At 34.7% G+C, this 17403-nt stretch overlaps 1 protein-coding gene and 1 pseudogene across 1 annotated transcript in view; one reads left to right on the forward strand and one right to left on the reverse strand.

The window, feature by feature from the left end:
* The window catches only part of ADGRV1 (adhesion G protein-coupled receptor V1), a 521249-nt gene that overhangs the window by 322522 nt on the left and 181324 nt on the right, over positions 1-17403 (forward strand). The window contains exon 84 of the mRNA XM_044916755.1: positions 16465-16581. Within this exon, the coding sequence (XP_044772690.1) occupies positions 16465-16581 (117 nt within the window). The remainder of the gene's footprint in view (positions 1-16464; positions 16582-17403) is intronic.
* LOC123325329 lies at positions 16118-16249 on the reverse strand (annotated as a pseudogene).

A 17403-nucleotide genomic window follows, 5' to 3' on the forward strand; every position in this document is an offset into this window, starting at 1 on the left:
AAAGATGTGGGATAATTATTTCTCATGGAAGTTAATTTATCAGTTTGAATTATTTAACTGGACAACAATTGGAAATTAGTCATCAGTCTTGACACTTAACACTTCAGTGTTGCTGAAACATACTGTTTGGGAACTTCAAATTCCATCAGGAAAAAAGTCCATTTAATTCTACTACTGAAAAAAATGGGCTTTTAAAAAAAATTAAAACATGATTTTGTTTGCATTAACTTTTAGAATGTTTATTTTTAAAAATGCAGTTCTAAAAAAATGCAGTTCTAAAATTCCTGAGCACTTATAATTAAAAAGGAACATAACTTTGTGATAAAAATGGTAAATAACTGACTATATTAATATTTTTTAGGCTGTTGCTATTAGTGAATAAAAAAGCTGTTCATAAGTATTTTTTATTTTGCTAGAAATATCACCAAAATAGTCAGTCATAGTTTTGGTGTCGAAATCATATGTCAACTATACTTAAGTTAAAACTTTTTTAAAAAATCAGATGACTTCATGATGCCAGGGTACTGGGATCTAGCTCCCAAGTTGGGCTCTTTCCTCAGCAGGGAGCCTGCTTCTCCCTTTCCCTCTGTCCCTCTTTCGCCCCACTAGAGTTCTCTCTCTCACGTTCTCTCTCTCTCTCTTTCTCTCTCTGTCAAATAAATAAATAAAACCTTAAAAAATAAAAATAAATCAGATGACTTCAGTTCAATTCAATAGATACATTTTAATCCAGGCCCTGTGTATATGCTGAAGATAAAAAGCAAAATAGTACAAGGCACTTCCTGGCCAATGAACTGAATTTTCTCCTATTCCAAAAACAAATTTTTCTTTTTTTTAGTATTCTAAACTATCCCTGTAGTAGGAAGAGAGGAAAATTGAACCCCCAAGGACTGGGAAGATGGCAGAGTGTGAGCCATGCCCTTTTATTTCCCATCTTCCCAACCAAGAAGAGGACTTTGGTCATGAGCACAGGGGAAGAAAGAGAGGGGACATGGCTTTCCCTGTCACTGGGAAACTTTGGAGGCTCTCTGCATAATAGGGTACCCTTGCACATAATGGGTGGACTTGGTTTAGAGGTCCACCCAAGTATTCTGGGATGATTTTGAATGATAAGTCAGAAGGAAGCTGAAAAATCATTGTATTTTCGAGCAGTATAGCAAGGTACATTAGCTTTCACCCAGCCCTACCCTCTGATTTTAAAATGGATTGTGTTGCATTGACTATTTGGAAGTGACTTCGTAGAGTACATGGTGCTCTGATGGACTTTCTTGGACTAAGAAGAGATTCTTTGATTCATGTTTGATCAACCATTTCCAGAATAAAACATTGTTAAATACAAACTTTGTACAATGGTTGATCCATGATTGCTATCAGCATCTTAACAATTGAATGTTTGTACATGAATGTTGGAGAATATATTCAATGAAGTATGGTAGTCACTTCAGTGGAAAATGTAGTGTATTGCTGCATATTAAGGTAATTACACCATACTGTTCTCTGTGGAGAAGTAGTAGTCCAGGTGAGAGATAATCATAGAAAGGGAGAAGGGATTGACATATTCAAGAGGTATTTAAAAGCATAGCTGATAGAATTTGAGAACTAATTGCACAGGATGAAAAAAAAGAAGTCAAGGGCTTGAGTAACTGGATAGGTTACTGAACAGAGAACACTGGAAGTACTTTTGGTGGAGAGGAGCAAATTTCCATCTAGAGTCTTGGAGGGAATGGTTATACCTGAGTTTGTATCTCTGATTAATTCACATAATCATAATCAGTCTTGTTCAAGTTTTAAATTTAATATCATCTGATCATTACTTATCTCAAATAGAGCCTAGTAACAAATATCATTTTTGCCACTATTTACTCATAAAAAAGAGCATTTTGCTTAAGTTAATGTAATTTGTTTTATTAGAAACCATGGTTGTATTTGACACATAACTATAAAAAAAAAGTAACTTTTAATGGTGCAAGCAATAAAATGAAAAGGTCTCCAATTCAAATTTAGTTTCTAAATCCCAGATCTGTGAACATTTCCAAATGAGTTGGTATCCTGCAAGTAATAAATTCAAAATATTTATTTAAACTAAGAAATAATATTTATAAATGTATTATTCATAAGTAATAAATTATTAATTTAAATAATAAATGGTATTTCTTTAAATTCAATAATTAATATTCAACATATATTTATTAGACTCTCACTAGATCTTAGCCAATGTGTTAGGCATACCTCAATAAACAAGACATGAGCCCTGCCCTTTGCAACAAGATGGATGGATCTAAGTGAATCAGAGAAAGACAAATACCGTATGATTTCACTCATATGTGGAATTTAAGAAACAAAATAAACAAACAAAGGAAAAAAAAAGACAAACCAAGACAACTGCTGGTTGCTAGAGGAGAAATGGATGGGGAAATGGGTGAAATAGTTGATGGGGATTAAAGAGTACACTTACTGTGATGAGCACCGGGTATTGTATAAAATTGTTGAATCATTACATTGTACACCTGAAACTAATATAACACTGTATGTTAATTATACTAGAATTAAAACAAAAATTTAGGGGCACCTGCGTGGCTCAGTTGGTTAAGCATCTGCCTTTGGCTCAGGTCATGGTCCTAGAGTCCTGGGATCAAGCCCCGCGTTGGGCTCTCTGCTCAGTGGGGAACCTGCTTCTCCCTCTGCTTGCCGCTTATGCTCTCTCTCCCTGCTTGTGCACTCTCTCTTTCTCACACAAATAAATAAATAAAATCTAGAGAATAAAAAGGTTTAAAGACCTCTAGAAATGTGTTTGGTTTGTCTAATTGTGAATCAAGTTTCTGCTATGCTTATTTAATTTTAGCTATGTCAATGCACTGATCAAATAATTATAAATAGTAATTAAAAGTACGTCTTATATTTAAACAAATATTGAGGTAACTAAATGTTAAGCCAAAGTTGATTTTTAATGATAACGGAATATATTAGATACCCACGTGTTGTGTAAAAACCCTATGGAAAATATAGGACTTCTTTTCTAAGCCTTTTTTTTTTTTTTACTTTTATTAAGCTTCAGTTTCCTCCTCTATAAAATGGAGGCAGTGATCTCTAAATTGCATGGGTTATTTAGGGATAAGATGAAATAATGTCTTGTAGGGCATTTAGTATAGTACCTGGCACATAATAACCATTCATTAAATGGTAATTATTATTATTATTGTTACTATTACTGATATAAGTAAGTTAGTGCTTTTTTTGGCTCTATACCAGATGAAAAAGACTAGTCTTTGTGGTAATGCCTCACTCATAAAGATCTCTTTCTCAGAAAGAAAATTACTTTTTGAAGAAAAGAAGAAATAAAAGCACAATAAAATACCTCTTAAAAACTCTGAAATGGGGGCTGAGTTGGTTTTTTTGTTTGTCTTGTTTTGTTTGTTTTTTGGCAAATTCTACCATTGTTTCTTGCAGAATGGCCTTTTAAAATATCTTTATCTGTGAGGACAGATATCCCAAGCAGTCAACTTTACCAAAAATTTTATGACAAAAATTGTGATGTGAATAAGGTTTGGGGTTTTTTAGTGATAATTGCCGACATTTGATTGACTGACTTAAGTCTTATAGTAAAACAAATAACTTAACCTATGTGCATATACAATCTAAGTGGATACTCCCAATCTCCATCTACTCAGACTCTGAGTAATAGCTACTGATTTACTTAAAGGTATGTGTTTGTATATTTTAATTATTAGATGTGATAAGAAAACAATATGCTTCATGGTCTGCCAGTCCTATGTTATTTCCAGCAGCAGACACAAGGATATACTAAAGACAGGGCATATACAAAATGTGCCATTAGAAAACTGTAAATGTTGATTGATTTTGGTACTGTATTTTCACTATGGCAACTATAAAAAAAGTAATAATTATAAAAACTTGTTCAGACCGGTTTCTGACATTCAGGAGTTGCCAGAAACTATTGCATTGCATAAAACATCTCCTGACACACCCAAGACATTCAGAGCCATATTTAATTTAGTATTCAAGGGTCTTTGATTCCATACATTTATATAACAAAGAAAGTATAAAATATAGAGAATTGGGATTTGTATGAGAAGAGAGGGAGGAGGGAGGAAGGAAGGAAAAGGGAAGATAGCTGTGAATGTGAGCATAATAGATTTCATGTTCTGGGACTTGAAGACCATAGGAAGGGCATCCAAAAATATTTAGTGTTCTAGTCAATGTGGAAAAAAAGGAATAGCTGTGTGAAATCAGTGAAAATAGTTATAATGTTAAGTATAATGCTTTTAATAACAGTGAAAATTCAGATTTGGTATTCACAGAATATTTCTGATATTTAAACATTCCCTTAAAGGCTGAAGTAGAAATATCAATGAAAAAGATGTTAGCCCAGTGTGGGGCAGAGGGTGGGGGGGGGGGGGGGGGGTAATAATAAACATACTATGTGATCGCAAGGTAATGAAAAAAGAAATTAAATATGGCATTATTCCAAGTGCTTTGTTTATAGGGACATGCTACAGGCAGTTTCTATTGAGCATACCAATTAAAAAAAAAATGATAACCTTTCCTTAGTGTTACTTTTCCATTTCTGGTGTCTACCTTATTGCATAAGGAATGAACTGTTATCACTAAGTTCTGTTGATGTTTTATGTTTAATACTTTGTTAAAGTTTTTCAAATAGCTTTAAATGTTTCTTCAAATAATTTTAAAAGTTACACAGATAATGTTGATTAAAAGTTAAACAAGGAGAGGCTGCCACCACAGAATGCGTTAGTCCTGGAAATGTCATTATACTTTGTGAATTCCATTATCATTGGCATTGCCGCATTGGCAACAGCCAATGCATCAGCAGCATGCAAAGGTCTCTTTGTCTTTAGCATCAGATTAATGTTACACACTTGCCAGTGCATCGGTAGCATGCAAAGGTCTCTTTGTCTTTAGCATCGGATTAATGTTACACACAATTTTCTAATGAAAGGGATTTTGCAGACATAAATGATTTACAAGTAGCAGAAATAATTTAGAGCTCAGCATTTTGTGATTTTTTTTTAACTTAAAATATCTTTTGTCATTGAAATGATTGTTTAAAATAGCTTACTCATCAATTAACTTGGGAAGAAGAGAGTAGAAAACTTTTTTGATCAGGAGATGCTAAGTGGATTAGAAAATGTGAGCTATAAATATTCACAAAATAGAGTAAGTGGATAATTTAGATTCAAGTGCTACTTTGTTAAGCTCAAGACAGAGCACCATAATAATAGTAAATATTTTAATTTCAGGAGAAAAGGAAATTAATAGGATCTAAAAGGTATTAATACCGGCAAGATTCTGCTTCAAGCCAAGATGAAATAATAGGGACCAGATTTACCCTCAGATCTGAAACAGATGAAAAAATGGAACAATGTACAAAACAACAATTTCAATAGGCTAGACCTCAGGCAGTGAAGGATAAGGGTCCCGGAAGTGTAAGAAACAAAGAGGGTGAGATTAATAGTTGCCCTGGAATACCGCCTTATAAAATTTTCTAGGCTTTGGCACAAAGAGGAGGAACCCAAGTGGAGTCTGGAGAGTCACAGGACTAAGGAGACAAGATGAGAGTCTGAGAAAACCAAGGTGGCTGAAGTTTGCAGGTCGAAGTGTTAGAAGGGAAAGAACCCTGGAGATTTTCGGGCGCCTGGGTGGCTCAGTCGTTAAGCGTCTGCCTTCGGCTCAGGTCACGATCCCAGGGTCCTGGGATCGAGTCCCACATCGGGCTCCCTGCTCAGCGGGAAGCCTGCTTCTCCCTCTCCCACTCCCCCTGCTTGTGTTCCTGTTCTCGCTGTCTCTCTCTGTCATATAAATAAATAAAATCTTTAAAAAAAATTAAAAAAAAGAAAGAACCCTGGAGATTTGCAAAGAGTTCTTAGTGTTCAGCTGAGTACTGACTAGCCCATGTATGTGAAGAGACTATCCAAGGCTAGAGAAAGAGTCTCCCAAAAGGCAAAAGTGAATAATGGGAGGTGCTTACACAGAGCCATGAATAGTGTCTTTTCTCACTATTAAACTAAAAAAAACTCAAGATGCACAAATGCTTGGGTAGAGTACACTGAAGGGTCTTGCCTTAGCCTTGTAGAATGATTGGCCTGAGCACCAGGTCCTGCCCAAAACATCTTAACAGCAAGAACTGAAAAGACCAAACTGCTGCCTTATGCATCCTAGGACAAAGTTCAAAAAAATAGGAATACAAATATCCAATACCCAAAGAGGTGAAATCGCAATGTTTGATATTCAATTAAAAAAAACTATAAGACATGATGAAAGGCAAGAAAATATGACACATAATTAAGAGATTAAGTCAATAAATCAACTAATACAGAAGTTTTGCAGATGTTAGAATTGGCAGACTAGGACACCAATACATTTATTATGGCTGACTCTGTGCATTCAAAAGATTAAGCAGAGAAATGGGAGATACTAAAAATGAACTAAATGAAACTTTTAGAAATGAAAACTGCAATGCGTGAGATGAAAAGTACCCTGGTTGGGATTAATAGCAGATTAGAAATAGCGGAAGAAAAAAAGAAGTAAATCTGAAAACAGCAGTGTCAATTATTCTAAAATGAAAAAAAGAGAAGAGGGAGTCAGAATAAGTCAACAGGGCACCAGTGAGCTGTGGGGGGGAAATTAAGCATCTCACATGTGCACTTGAGGTGCCAGAAAGAGAAGTGAAAGAGCACTTAGTGGTTGGGAAAAAGCATTTTGAAAAGTAATAATTAAAAATTTCTAAATTTCTTAAAAACTATAAACACATATTCAAGAAGCTTAATAAGCCCCAAACAGAAGGAACGTGAAGAAACTATACAAAAGCATATCATAATCCAATTGAACAAAAGCAACATAAAAAGAAAAATCTTTAAAGCAACAAAAAGAGTTCCGTACAGAGGAAGAAACATAAGCATTTCAGCAAATTTCTTGTTGGAAACAAACAAATGAGGAGATAGTAAAGCAACATGTTTAAGTACTGAAGGAGAGAAAAACCTGTCAACCGAAGTATTTTTTAAAATAAAGGTTGGGGGCGCCTGGGTGGCTCAGTTGGTTGAGCGACTGCCTTCGGCTCAGGTCATGATCCTGGAGTCCCTGGATCGGGTCCCGCATCGGGCTCCTTGCTCGGCGGGGAGTCTGCTTCTCCCTCTCCCACTCCCCGTTTGTGTTCCCTCTCTCGCTGTGTCTCTCTCTGTCAAATAAATAAAATCTCTAAAATAAATAAATAAATAAATAAATAAATAAATAAATAAATAAATAAAATAAAATAAAGGTTGGGGCACCTGGGTGGCTCAGTTGGTTGAGTGTCTGACTGTTGGTTTCGGCTCAGGTCATGATCTCAAGGTCTTGAAATGGAGTCCTGAGTCAGACTCTGTGCTCAGCGGAGAGTCTGCTTGAGATTCTCGCTCTTCCTGTCCGTCTGCCCTTCCCCCACTCTAGAATAAATAAATAAATCTCTAAAAAGAAAGGAATAAAGGTTGAATGAGATGTCTTCAAATGTACAGTAGCTGAAAGAAATTATCACCAGATAGTTCTCACAGATGTAATAAATAAAAATTAAACAGCAAGATTCTGGACTTAAACTTCACACAAAATCAGATTAAATACATATAGTCTATACCATTTAGAAGGAGATTTTCAAATTGAATAAAAAAGCAAGACACAATTATACACTGCCTACAAGAAACACACTTCAAGTATAAAGACAGCTATAGGTTGAAAGTAAAAAGATGGGGAAAAAATTGGATTGACTATATTAACATCAAAGTAGATTTTAGAGCAAGGTAATACCAGAAAAAAAGAAGGATCATTCCATAACGATACAGGGGTCAGTTTATTGAGAGGATATAATTACCCTAAATATTCAGGTACTTAATAGCCAAGCTTCCAAATATGTCATGCAGGGCCTCCTGGGTGGCTCAGTCGGTTAAGCATCTGATCCTTGATCTCAGCTCAGGTCTTGATCTCAGGGCTGTGAGTTCAAGCCCTGCATTGGTGCTCCATGCCTACTTTAAAATATACTTTTTTTATAAAATACTTTTTTACAAAAAAAAAAAAATATATATATATATAATGCAAAAAATTTATTGAACTACAAGGAAAACTTGACAAATCCACAATTATAGTTAGGAATTTGAAGACCTCTCTTTCAATAATTGATAGAGATTTTTAAAACAGAAAAGCTCTAACAACATAGATTTGGGGGGGGGTGGTTAGAATATAGAGTATTTTAAAATAATTATCATCCAACCTGACCTACTGATATTTATAAAGCACTCAAACGAACAATAGTAGAATACACATTTTTATCAAGTACACACGGAACATAGACTGGTAAATTCAAAATGATTAAAGTCATAAAGAGAAAGAGTATGTCCTCTGACCACAATGGAATTAAATTAGAAATCAACAGAAGGATCACTGGAACATCCTCAAATATTTGGTAACTAACTGGCACACTTATAAATAATCCATAGGTCAGAAAAGAAATTAGTAGGGAAATTTCAAAGTATTTTGAACTGAATGAAAATGAAATAATATATCAAAATTTGAGGGATCCTGCTAAAGTAATATTAGGAGAAAGTTTATAGAACTAAATGCCTATATTAGAAAAAGAAGTAAGCTTTCAAAAGCATGACCACAAAAAAAGAAAAACAATTTTTTAAATTAAAAATAAGTAGAAGAAATAAATAATAACAGAACAGAAATTACTGAAATAGGAAAAGTAAAACAATAGAGAAAATCCGTGAAACCAAGAGTCAGTTCTTTAAGAAGATCAATAACATGATCAACCTTGAGCCAGATGATCAAGAAAAAAAAGGAGAAGAGATCTGTATTACCAATTTGAAGGAAGAGAGAAATGGCATCATTACAGATTCTAAAGATCTTAAAAGGATAATAAGGGAATATTATATATAACTTTATACCAACAGATTTTCCAATTTTGGTTAAATAGACAAATTCCTTAAAAAGACACATATTACCGAAACTCATTCAGGGAGAATTTGGTTATCTGAATAGTTCTGTTTTGTATTAAAGAAATTGAATTTATATTTAAAAATTGTGCCACTAAGAAAACTGTAGTCCTAATATGGGTTTTATTGATGAATTTTATCAAACACTTAAGAATGTGAATTCTGTACAAATTCTTCCAGAAAACTGAAAAGGAGGAAATATTTCCCAACTCACTGCAACCAGCATTACCCTGATACCAAAATAAGACAAAGACATTACAAGAAAACTACCAACTAGTGTTCCTCATGAGCATTGATGCATACATTCTTAATATAGTTTTAGCAAATCAAAAGGACAGTACATCACAACAAAGTGATAAGTATCCCAGTAATGCAAAGTTGGTTTAATATTCAAGTATCAATCAAAATAATGCATCATATTAGCAAGCAAAACTGGAATAACATGTTTTGTAACCTCAATAGAGAAATAGCGTTTGCCAAAATTCAATATACATTCCTGGTAAAAACTCCCAACCAAGTAGGAGTAGAGGGGAGTTTTCTCAACTTGATAATGGCATCTACAAAAAAATAATTATGTAACTAGCCTCATACTTGTATTAAATTGCTAGGGCGGCCATAACAAAACACCACAGACTGGATGGCTTAAATAAGACATTTATTTTCTCACAGTTCTAAAAGCTAGAAGTCTGAGATCTAGGTGGTGACAGGGTGGATTTCGTATTGAGTCCTCTTTCCTTTCTGTATAGATGTCTGTCTTCTCCCTTTGTATACACATGGTTTTTCCTCTGTACATATGCTTGTGTGTATCCAAAATTTCCTCTTCTTATAAGGAAACTAGCCATATTGTATAAAGGCCCACCATTTTAATTTAATTACCTCTTTAATGACCTTATTTTCATATACAGTTATATTCTGAGTCACTGGAGGTTAGGACTTCAATGTATGAATTTGGGGGGACACAATTCAGCGTATAGAAATAATAGTGAAAAACCCAGTGTTTTTACCCTAACATCAGAAACAAAACAAGGGTGTTCATTTTTGCCACCTCTTTTCAATATTGTATGTGTGTGTGCATACTTTATATTTATATCTATTGTCAATAAGTACAGTTAGGCAAGGAAAAGAAATTAAAGCCATTCTGATTAGAACATAAGTAAAATTCCATTTATGCAGAGATGACATAATCCTTTATGTAGAAAATACAATATTTTCTACAAAAGAGCTATTCAAACTGGTAAATATGTTCTGTAAGTTTGCAGGATGGAAGATCAATATACAAAAGTCAATTGTATTTCTATATGCTAGCAATGAATATCAGAAATTGAAATTTAATGAAATATCGATTATGATAATGGCAAAAATATAAAATACTTAGAGATGATAAATCTTTTAAAAATTGTGTGAAGGACCTGTACATGGACAATTACAAATTGTAACACTCCTGAGAGAAATCAGAGAAGACCTAAATATGGGGAAAGGTCCCCTGTGTTCACGAGACAGAAGAGCCGATACTGTTAATAATGTCAGTTCTCCTCAGATTTAACACACTTCAAATCGAAACCTCAGCAGGCTTTTACTTTTTGTAAAAATCTACTCTCTGGTTCTAAAATTCATATGGAAATGCAGACGACTTGGAATAACCAGAATTACTTTGACAAAGAAGAACAAATTAGAGCCTAACACTACCTGTTTTCAAGAATTATAGTGACAGTCATCAAATGATGTGGTATTGGTGTAAACAGAGACAAATTGGTGGGACAGATTGGAGAGTCCTGAAGCAGGCTCCCACGTATATGGGCAAAAATGCAAAGGTAATTCAGTAAAGAAAGGATAGTCTTTCAAAAAAAAAATTATACTGGAAAATCAGATATCCACATGCAAAACAAAAAGCTTTAGACTGTACTTTGCCTTATATTCAAAATAATTCAGAATTGATTAAAGACCTAATTTTAAAACCTAGAACTATAAAACTTCTAGAAAAATATATGGGAAGACCTACATGAATTTGCATTAGGCAAAGTTTTCTTAGATGTAACATCAGAAGTATGATCTATAAAAGGTCAAAAAAAGTATGATTCAATCCGTAATTGGGCTTCACCAATGTTAAAAACTTTGTTCTTCCAATGACACTGTTAAGAGAATTTTTGAAAACAAGCCACAGTAGAAGGAAATATTTGCAAATCAAATATCTGATGAAAGACTTGTATCATGAATATAAAAAGAACTCATAAAACTCAATAGTAAGAAAACAATCTGAGTTTAAAAGTAGGCAAAAAAGCTTAACAGGCATTTCTTCGAAGAAGAGGTATGAATTGCAGTTAGGCACATGAAAAAATTATCATCATTACTGATTAGGAAAATGCAAATTTAAACCACAATGAGGAACTACACGTACCTATTAGATAAGAAAGGCTAAGAAATTTTTTTTGACTAATCAGAACAAGTTTTAGACTGTGGAGCAGCTGGACATTAACACATCGCTGGTGAGAGTGGGAAATGTTATAAGCACTTTGGAAAATACCAAATTTTAAGAATATTAAATGCACAGTTGCCATATCCAACTATTCCCCTCTTAGATATTTATTCAAGATAAATAGGAAGCATATGTCTATACAAAGACTCATACATTCATAGCTGCTTTATTTGTAAAAATCAAAAACTAGAAACAACCCAAATATCTGTCAATAGGTGAAAGAATACGTAATTAAAACACTACCAGGTCATGAGGAAACTTTCGGGAAGAATGTATATGTTAATTATCTTGATTGTGAAGATGTTTTCATGGGTGGATATATGTCAAAAGTTGTTAAATCATACACACTTTAAACATGTACCATTTGTTGTCAATCATATTTTAATAAAGCTGTTTTTAACAAACGATATGCTCAAACCCATGATAGGATCTGTACAAGATAATGAATACTTGCTATGTTTTCTTTTAAAAAAAAATGTACTTCAAAATAATTATAATAGAGAATAAAATCAAATTGTTGCCTTTAAGGAGTTGACAGTTTTCTGAGAGATTAAGGCTGATTTTATCTAAAAACTGGGAGAATTGAGGTTTATAGGAAAACCAACACTTATGTTAATAGAATCTTATTTTAGAAATTCAGAGGAGGAAAAGTTTGTTTATGGTTGAAAGAAAGAGCTGTATATTCATGATAGAGTTGACATTTCCACGGTACCTTGAAAAATAGACATGATTTCAGCAGAGGAAAATGGGAAATAGAAATTCTAGGTAGGAGGAAGAGGAAGAACAAAGGCAAAGAGTTGAGAGATGATGGAACATGTTTTAAGAAGAGCTATCAATACAGTTAGAGTAGAATGTTTGGAAAAGCCTTGTGGAAGATAAGCTTAGGAAGAGTAGGTGGAGCAGATGGGACTTAGAGGCCAAACCAAGACAATTCTGTTTCCTCTTTAAATATTTCTTTGACTCCCACAGGCGGAACTAATCAATCTTGACTGTATTTCCCTGGTATTTTACTCCATACCCTATGATAACACCTGTCATATTTTATTGCATCTTGTGTTTGGCTTTACCCTTAGGCACTCTCCTATTAGAAAGGATGACATTTGGCTCATTATAAATGCTCAATAACAAGTGCTTTCCCACTTTAAAAAATAGAAAAGTCTGGGAGCTTATCATGATCTCAGTAGGCAGGTGAAATTTGAACTGGTCTTGGAAAAACTGAGTAGATTTTGGATGAGATGGGGAGTAGAGAGAAGGGCATTTCATAGAGCGGAGTGAAAATATCCATAGTAAACAGGGGGAGGGGTATATAAGGAGTACTGAGAATTGATGTTTACAGGAAAACCAACTTTTATTATTGGTTATTATTTAGCCCAAGCAAACAAAGACACATGCTCCATATTTAATGTGAAAACAATACATGGGTACAGTAGAGCTCTCATCAACCACAAGAAGCAAAGAATTTTATAAGTTACTAACAGAATATATCAGATACTCTGTCTGCAGAAATATATTTTTCTTTTCTCTTTAGTTAAGATATATATATGTTATATAAATATAGAATTAAGAGTAGTAGTATATTTGCTATTGGCATTGTATTCTGTTGTCATTATGAACCTTTGGTGGGTTATGCACCATTGGTTAAAAAGGATTGAGAGGGGCACCTGAGGGGCTCAGTCTGTTAAGTGTCCAACTCTTGATTTCAGCTCAGGTCATGAACTAAGGGTTGTGAGATGGAGCCCTATGTCAGGCTCTGTGCTCAGCTTGGAGGCTGCTTGAGATATTTTCTCTCTCTCTCTCTCTGCCCCTCCCTCCACGTATGCACGCGCTCTCTCTCTCAAATAAATAAATAAATAAATAAATAAATAAATAATAAATAAATAAGTAAATAAAATCTTTAAAAACAAAAGGATTGAGAAAGAGTGAACTAGAATTTCAGCACTTTGAGGTGGGATTTGTGCTTGATTTAGCTCTGTAGGTTGCAGCATGGTGTTCTGCAAAGAACACTATATAAAACAGAACACCAGGATTTGAATCCCACTTTAACTTTAGAATATGTTTAATGACCTCTAAAAAGTTAATTCCCATATCAGATCCTCTTTCATCATTTATTAACTTCGTATAAAAACAGTAATGACTTCATGTCATTAATATACGGGTTACACAAGAAAACAAGGGAAGACATGTAGCACCTTGCTCCATGCCACCACATTGTCCATCTCACATAGATAGCATAAGGCTTTGGGAATAGTAGGTACTCACCTACGTACTGAATGAAGCAATACATGAGTGACTGAGAACCTTTGAAAAAAACATTTTTTTTTTCTGTTTTGGTGTTTAATGCATCCAGAGAACTGACTGTGAAAATAATCTTTTTCCTGGTCATCTCTGTGTGTTTGAGTAAAAGAACAATGGTAAAAGTTCATTTCTTCTTACGTTATGTGCCTTAAAGATATGTGTGCTAAATATGCTAGGAGGTGGCATTTTATTTTACTTTACCATTTAATTTGTATTTTAACTCAATTTAATTTAATTTTAGATAGGCCTGGTTACATGTAATAGCTGGTTCACCGAAGTATTCTTAGCCCATCCCTGTTGTAGCAATGTGCATTGTGACAGGTCAGCCTTCTCTTGCTGACTAATCTACTCCTGTACAGATGGAAGTATTTCTCGTAATTTAAAGATCATTCTGGAAGAATGTTCATAATTTACAAAAGTAGATTTGTAACTGCTATTTTTATGACTTAGAAAAGAAGATTAAAACATAATAAAATATGAAGAAGTCATATCTTAAGAGAATTTTGGGTGTTAAAACTGTATTCTGTGGGGCACCTGGGTGGCTCAGTTGGTTAGGTGACTGCCTTTGACTCAGGTCATGATCCCGGGGTCCTGGGATTGAGTCCCACATCGGGCTCCCTGCTCAGCGGGAAGCCTGCTTCTCCCTCTGCCTCTGCCTGCCACTCCCCCTGCTTGTGCTCTCTCTCTCATCAAATAAATAAGTAAAATCTTAAAAAAAAAAAAACTGTATTCTGAAAGTAAATGCAGTTTAAACAATAATCTGTACTAATTTGTTTCAAAAAAATAAATTTTTAAGAGAAAAAGAATTATTCAAATTAGCATACCATTTATAAATAGTCTCATAGAATGCTTAAAACTAAGCATATTCAATTACAATTTGGATTACACCATTGTCTCACATAGCAAACTGTTCAGGTTGATTAGAACAAAACTACCAAATAAACTTCAATGCAATCCATATTATAAAATATGAATTAGAGACGCTCAAATTTATTTTAGGTATGCTTATAAAATCTTTATTGAAATAGATGCCACTTTGTAAAAGGAAAGAATATAAAAGGTTAAAATTCTCCCTCCCTCCCTCCCTCCCTCCCTTCCTTCCTTCCTTCCTTCCTTCCTTCTTTCCTGACACTGAGTTTAGTGTCTATAGCTTAAAAAAAAAAAAGAAAGAAAAAGGTTTTTTTTTTCTTCTATACTTGGTACAGGAAGTACTCAATAATTTCCAAGAGGGAAGAGTCACTTCAGCATGGCATGAGATTTACATATTATTTTAAATTTATTAATTATCATTTCAGTTCTTCGTTAATTGACTAGGCTGGTTATGGTGAGTCTTGCCTTGCAAAGTGGAGATGTTGAGAGCACGTAAGGCCTCACCCCAGATCCTGACAAATTCACCCAAATGATGCTACCCTAGGACCACCACTGGGTAGAAATTTTCAAGGAGATTTAATGGACACAACCTTTAGAACAAAAGGATTGGGGAGACGTATATTTCATTTGAAAATAAAAACAGTACTTGGTCGCATTGTTCTAATATGTTTTTGAGCACATTATTTATTCTTAAAAATTCAAACCGACGTAAAGGTATTTATGTTTCCTTCTTAGAAGTTGGGTTTTGAGGGTGCCTGGGTGGCTCAGTTGGTTAAGTGACTGCCTTCGGCTCAGGTCATGATCCCGGAGTCCCAGGATCGAGTCCCACATCGGGCTCCCTGCTTAGCAGGGAGTCTGCTTCTCCCTCTAACCCTACCCCATCTTGGGCTCTCTCTCTCTCATATAAATAAAATCTTAAAAAAAAAAAAAAGAGGTTGGGTTTTGAGGCATATGTCAGTTTTCTCCTTGTCACAACCGTCTTTTTAGAATCAATCATTCTTTCTTTAAACAATTATTTATTGGACATTTGTATATTCCAGACATAGTGGTAGCTTATTAAAATATAAAATCAGAAAGACCTGGTCACTGTCCTAAAAAGGGAGGTTATTCCTTGAGAAGTTATGGTATACTATCATTACTTCACAACAAGAAGATGCAGATGATGGTAAAATCAGAGTTTTTGCTTTTCTTTCTTTTCCCTCTTACTAGCTTTGACTTAAATGAATGTCTATTTTCTCTTTACTACTTAGCCAAAATAAATGTATTTTATGGGATTCTTGTCCATTCATGATAAGAACAGGGTTTACTTTGAAAATCACCTCTTTCTTGACAGACCAGAGCAATATGTAGCATAATTTCATATAATTCATTGTATCTTAGAAATGTAAAAATCCAGAAAACGCACAGCATAAGGAAAATAGTTGATGCTATTGTAGTGGTGATGTAATGGGACAGATGGCAGCTACACTTGTGGCGAGCACAGCATAATGTATAAACTTGTCAAATCACTAAGTTGTACACCTGAAACTAATGTAACATTGTGTAAACTATATTCAATTAGCAATAATCATGCCTTGTATAAACCTCACTGGCTATGATACTGCCGCTGCGCAAAGCTGTGTGTCAACTATATTCAAATAAATAAATGGAATAAACATAAAAATCTATGTATCGCCATTTTTAGAATGACTGTCATCTCAGTTTGAGCAACAAATCAACTTATTGTCTCTTTGAGTCACTGAATTCTAGATTCTGATGAGAAAACAGTTTGTTTTCTTAATATTCTTGATTAATTTTAGCATGATTTAAAAATACAGGTATTGTTTCTTACAGATTGTGTTTCTGGTGTCTGCATATACAAGTCCCCAACTCACAGATGAGAGCTGTTCGGCTGTGGCTGCCATCACACATTATCTGTATCTTTGCCAGTTCAGCTGGATGCTCATTCAGGTTGGTACCTCATTTCCTCGTCCCACCCCCTTCTACCTTCCAATGAATCTGCATGGAGTGTTCTTCCTACCTGCTATTCTTTATACTGAAATGGAAATGATTCCATATATCCATTACCACATTCCCAGGAGATCAATGGAAAGAAAACTTTTTTTAAAAAAAGATTTTATTTATTTATTTGACAGAGAGAGAGCACAAGTAGGCAGAGCGACACGCAGAGGGAGAGGGAGAAGCAGGCTTCCCGCTGAGCAGGGAGCCCGATGCGGGGCTTGATCCCAGGGCGCTGGGATTGTGACCCGAGCCGAAGGCAGACACCCAACCGACTGAGCCACCCAGGCGCCCTGGAAAGAAAACTTTATAAGTTTTAAGCTGTACAGCATAAGCTGTACAACATTAGAAAGTATAGTGAATTTGGGGGAATGAGAAGAAACATAGTAGGGGTAGAAATTAGGGAATGGTAGGAGATGAGGCTTGTGATGTGGGACCTGTGTAAAGCACAGTAGGAAATTTGAACCTTTTTCTAGGGGAGAGCATAGAATTAAACAAGTGACGTGGTAACATTTGTATTTTAGAAATATCTCCCTGTTGGTAGTGAACTGGTGACAGAAGAGTTGGCATGGGCGCTAGTTAAGTACCGTTAGCTGTATCCAGGTGAGAGAACAAGGCAGTGTGAACCTGGGAGTGGCAGAAGCAGCCAGGGGAATAGGACAGTTTTGAGATTTCTTTTTTTCTTTCTTTCTTTTTCTTTCTTTCTTTCTTTCTTTTCTTTCTTTCTTTTCTTTCTTTCTTTCTTTCTTTCTTTCTTTCTTTCTTTCTTTCTTT

This window comes from Neomonachus schauinslandi, chromosome 7 (genome assembly GCF_002201575.2).
Source record: "Neomonachus schauinslandi chromosome 7, ASM220157v2, whole genome shotgun sequence".
Classification (NCBI taxonomy): Eukaryota; Metazoa; Chordata; class Mammalia; order Carnivora; family Phocidae; genus Neomonachus; species Neomonachus schauinslandi.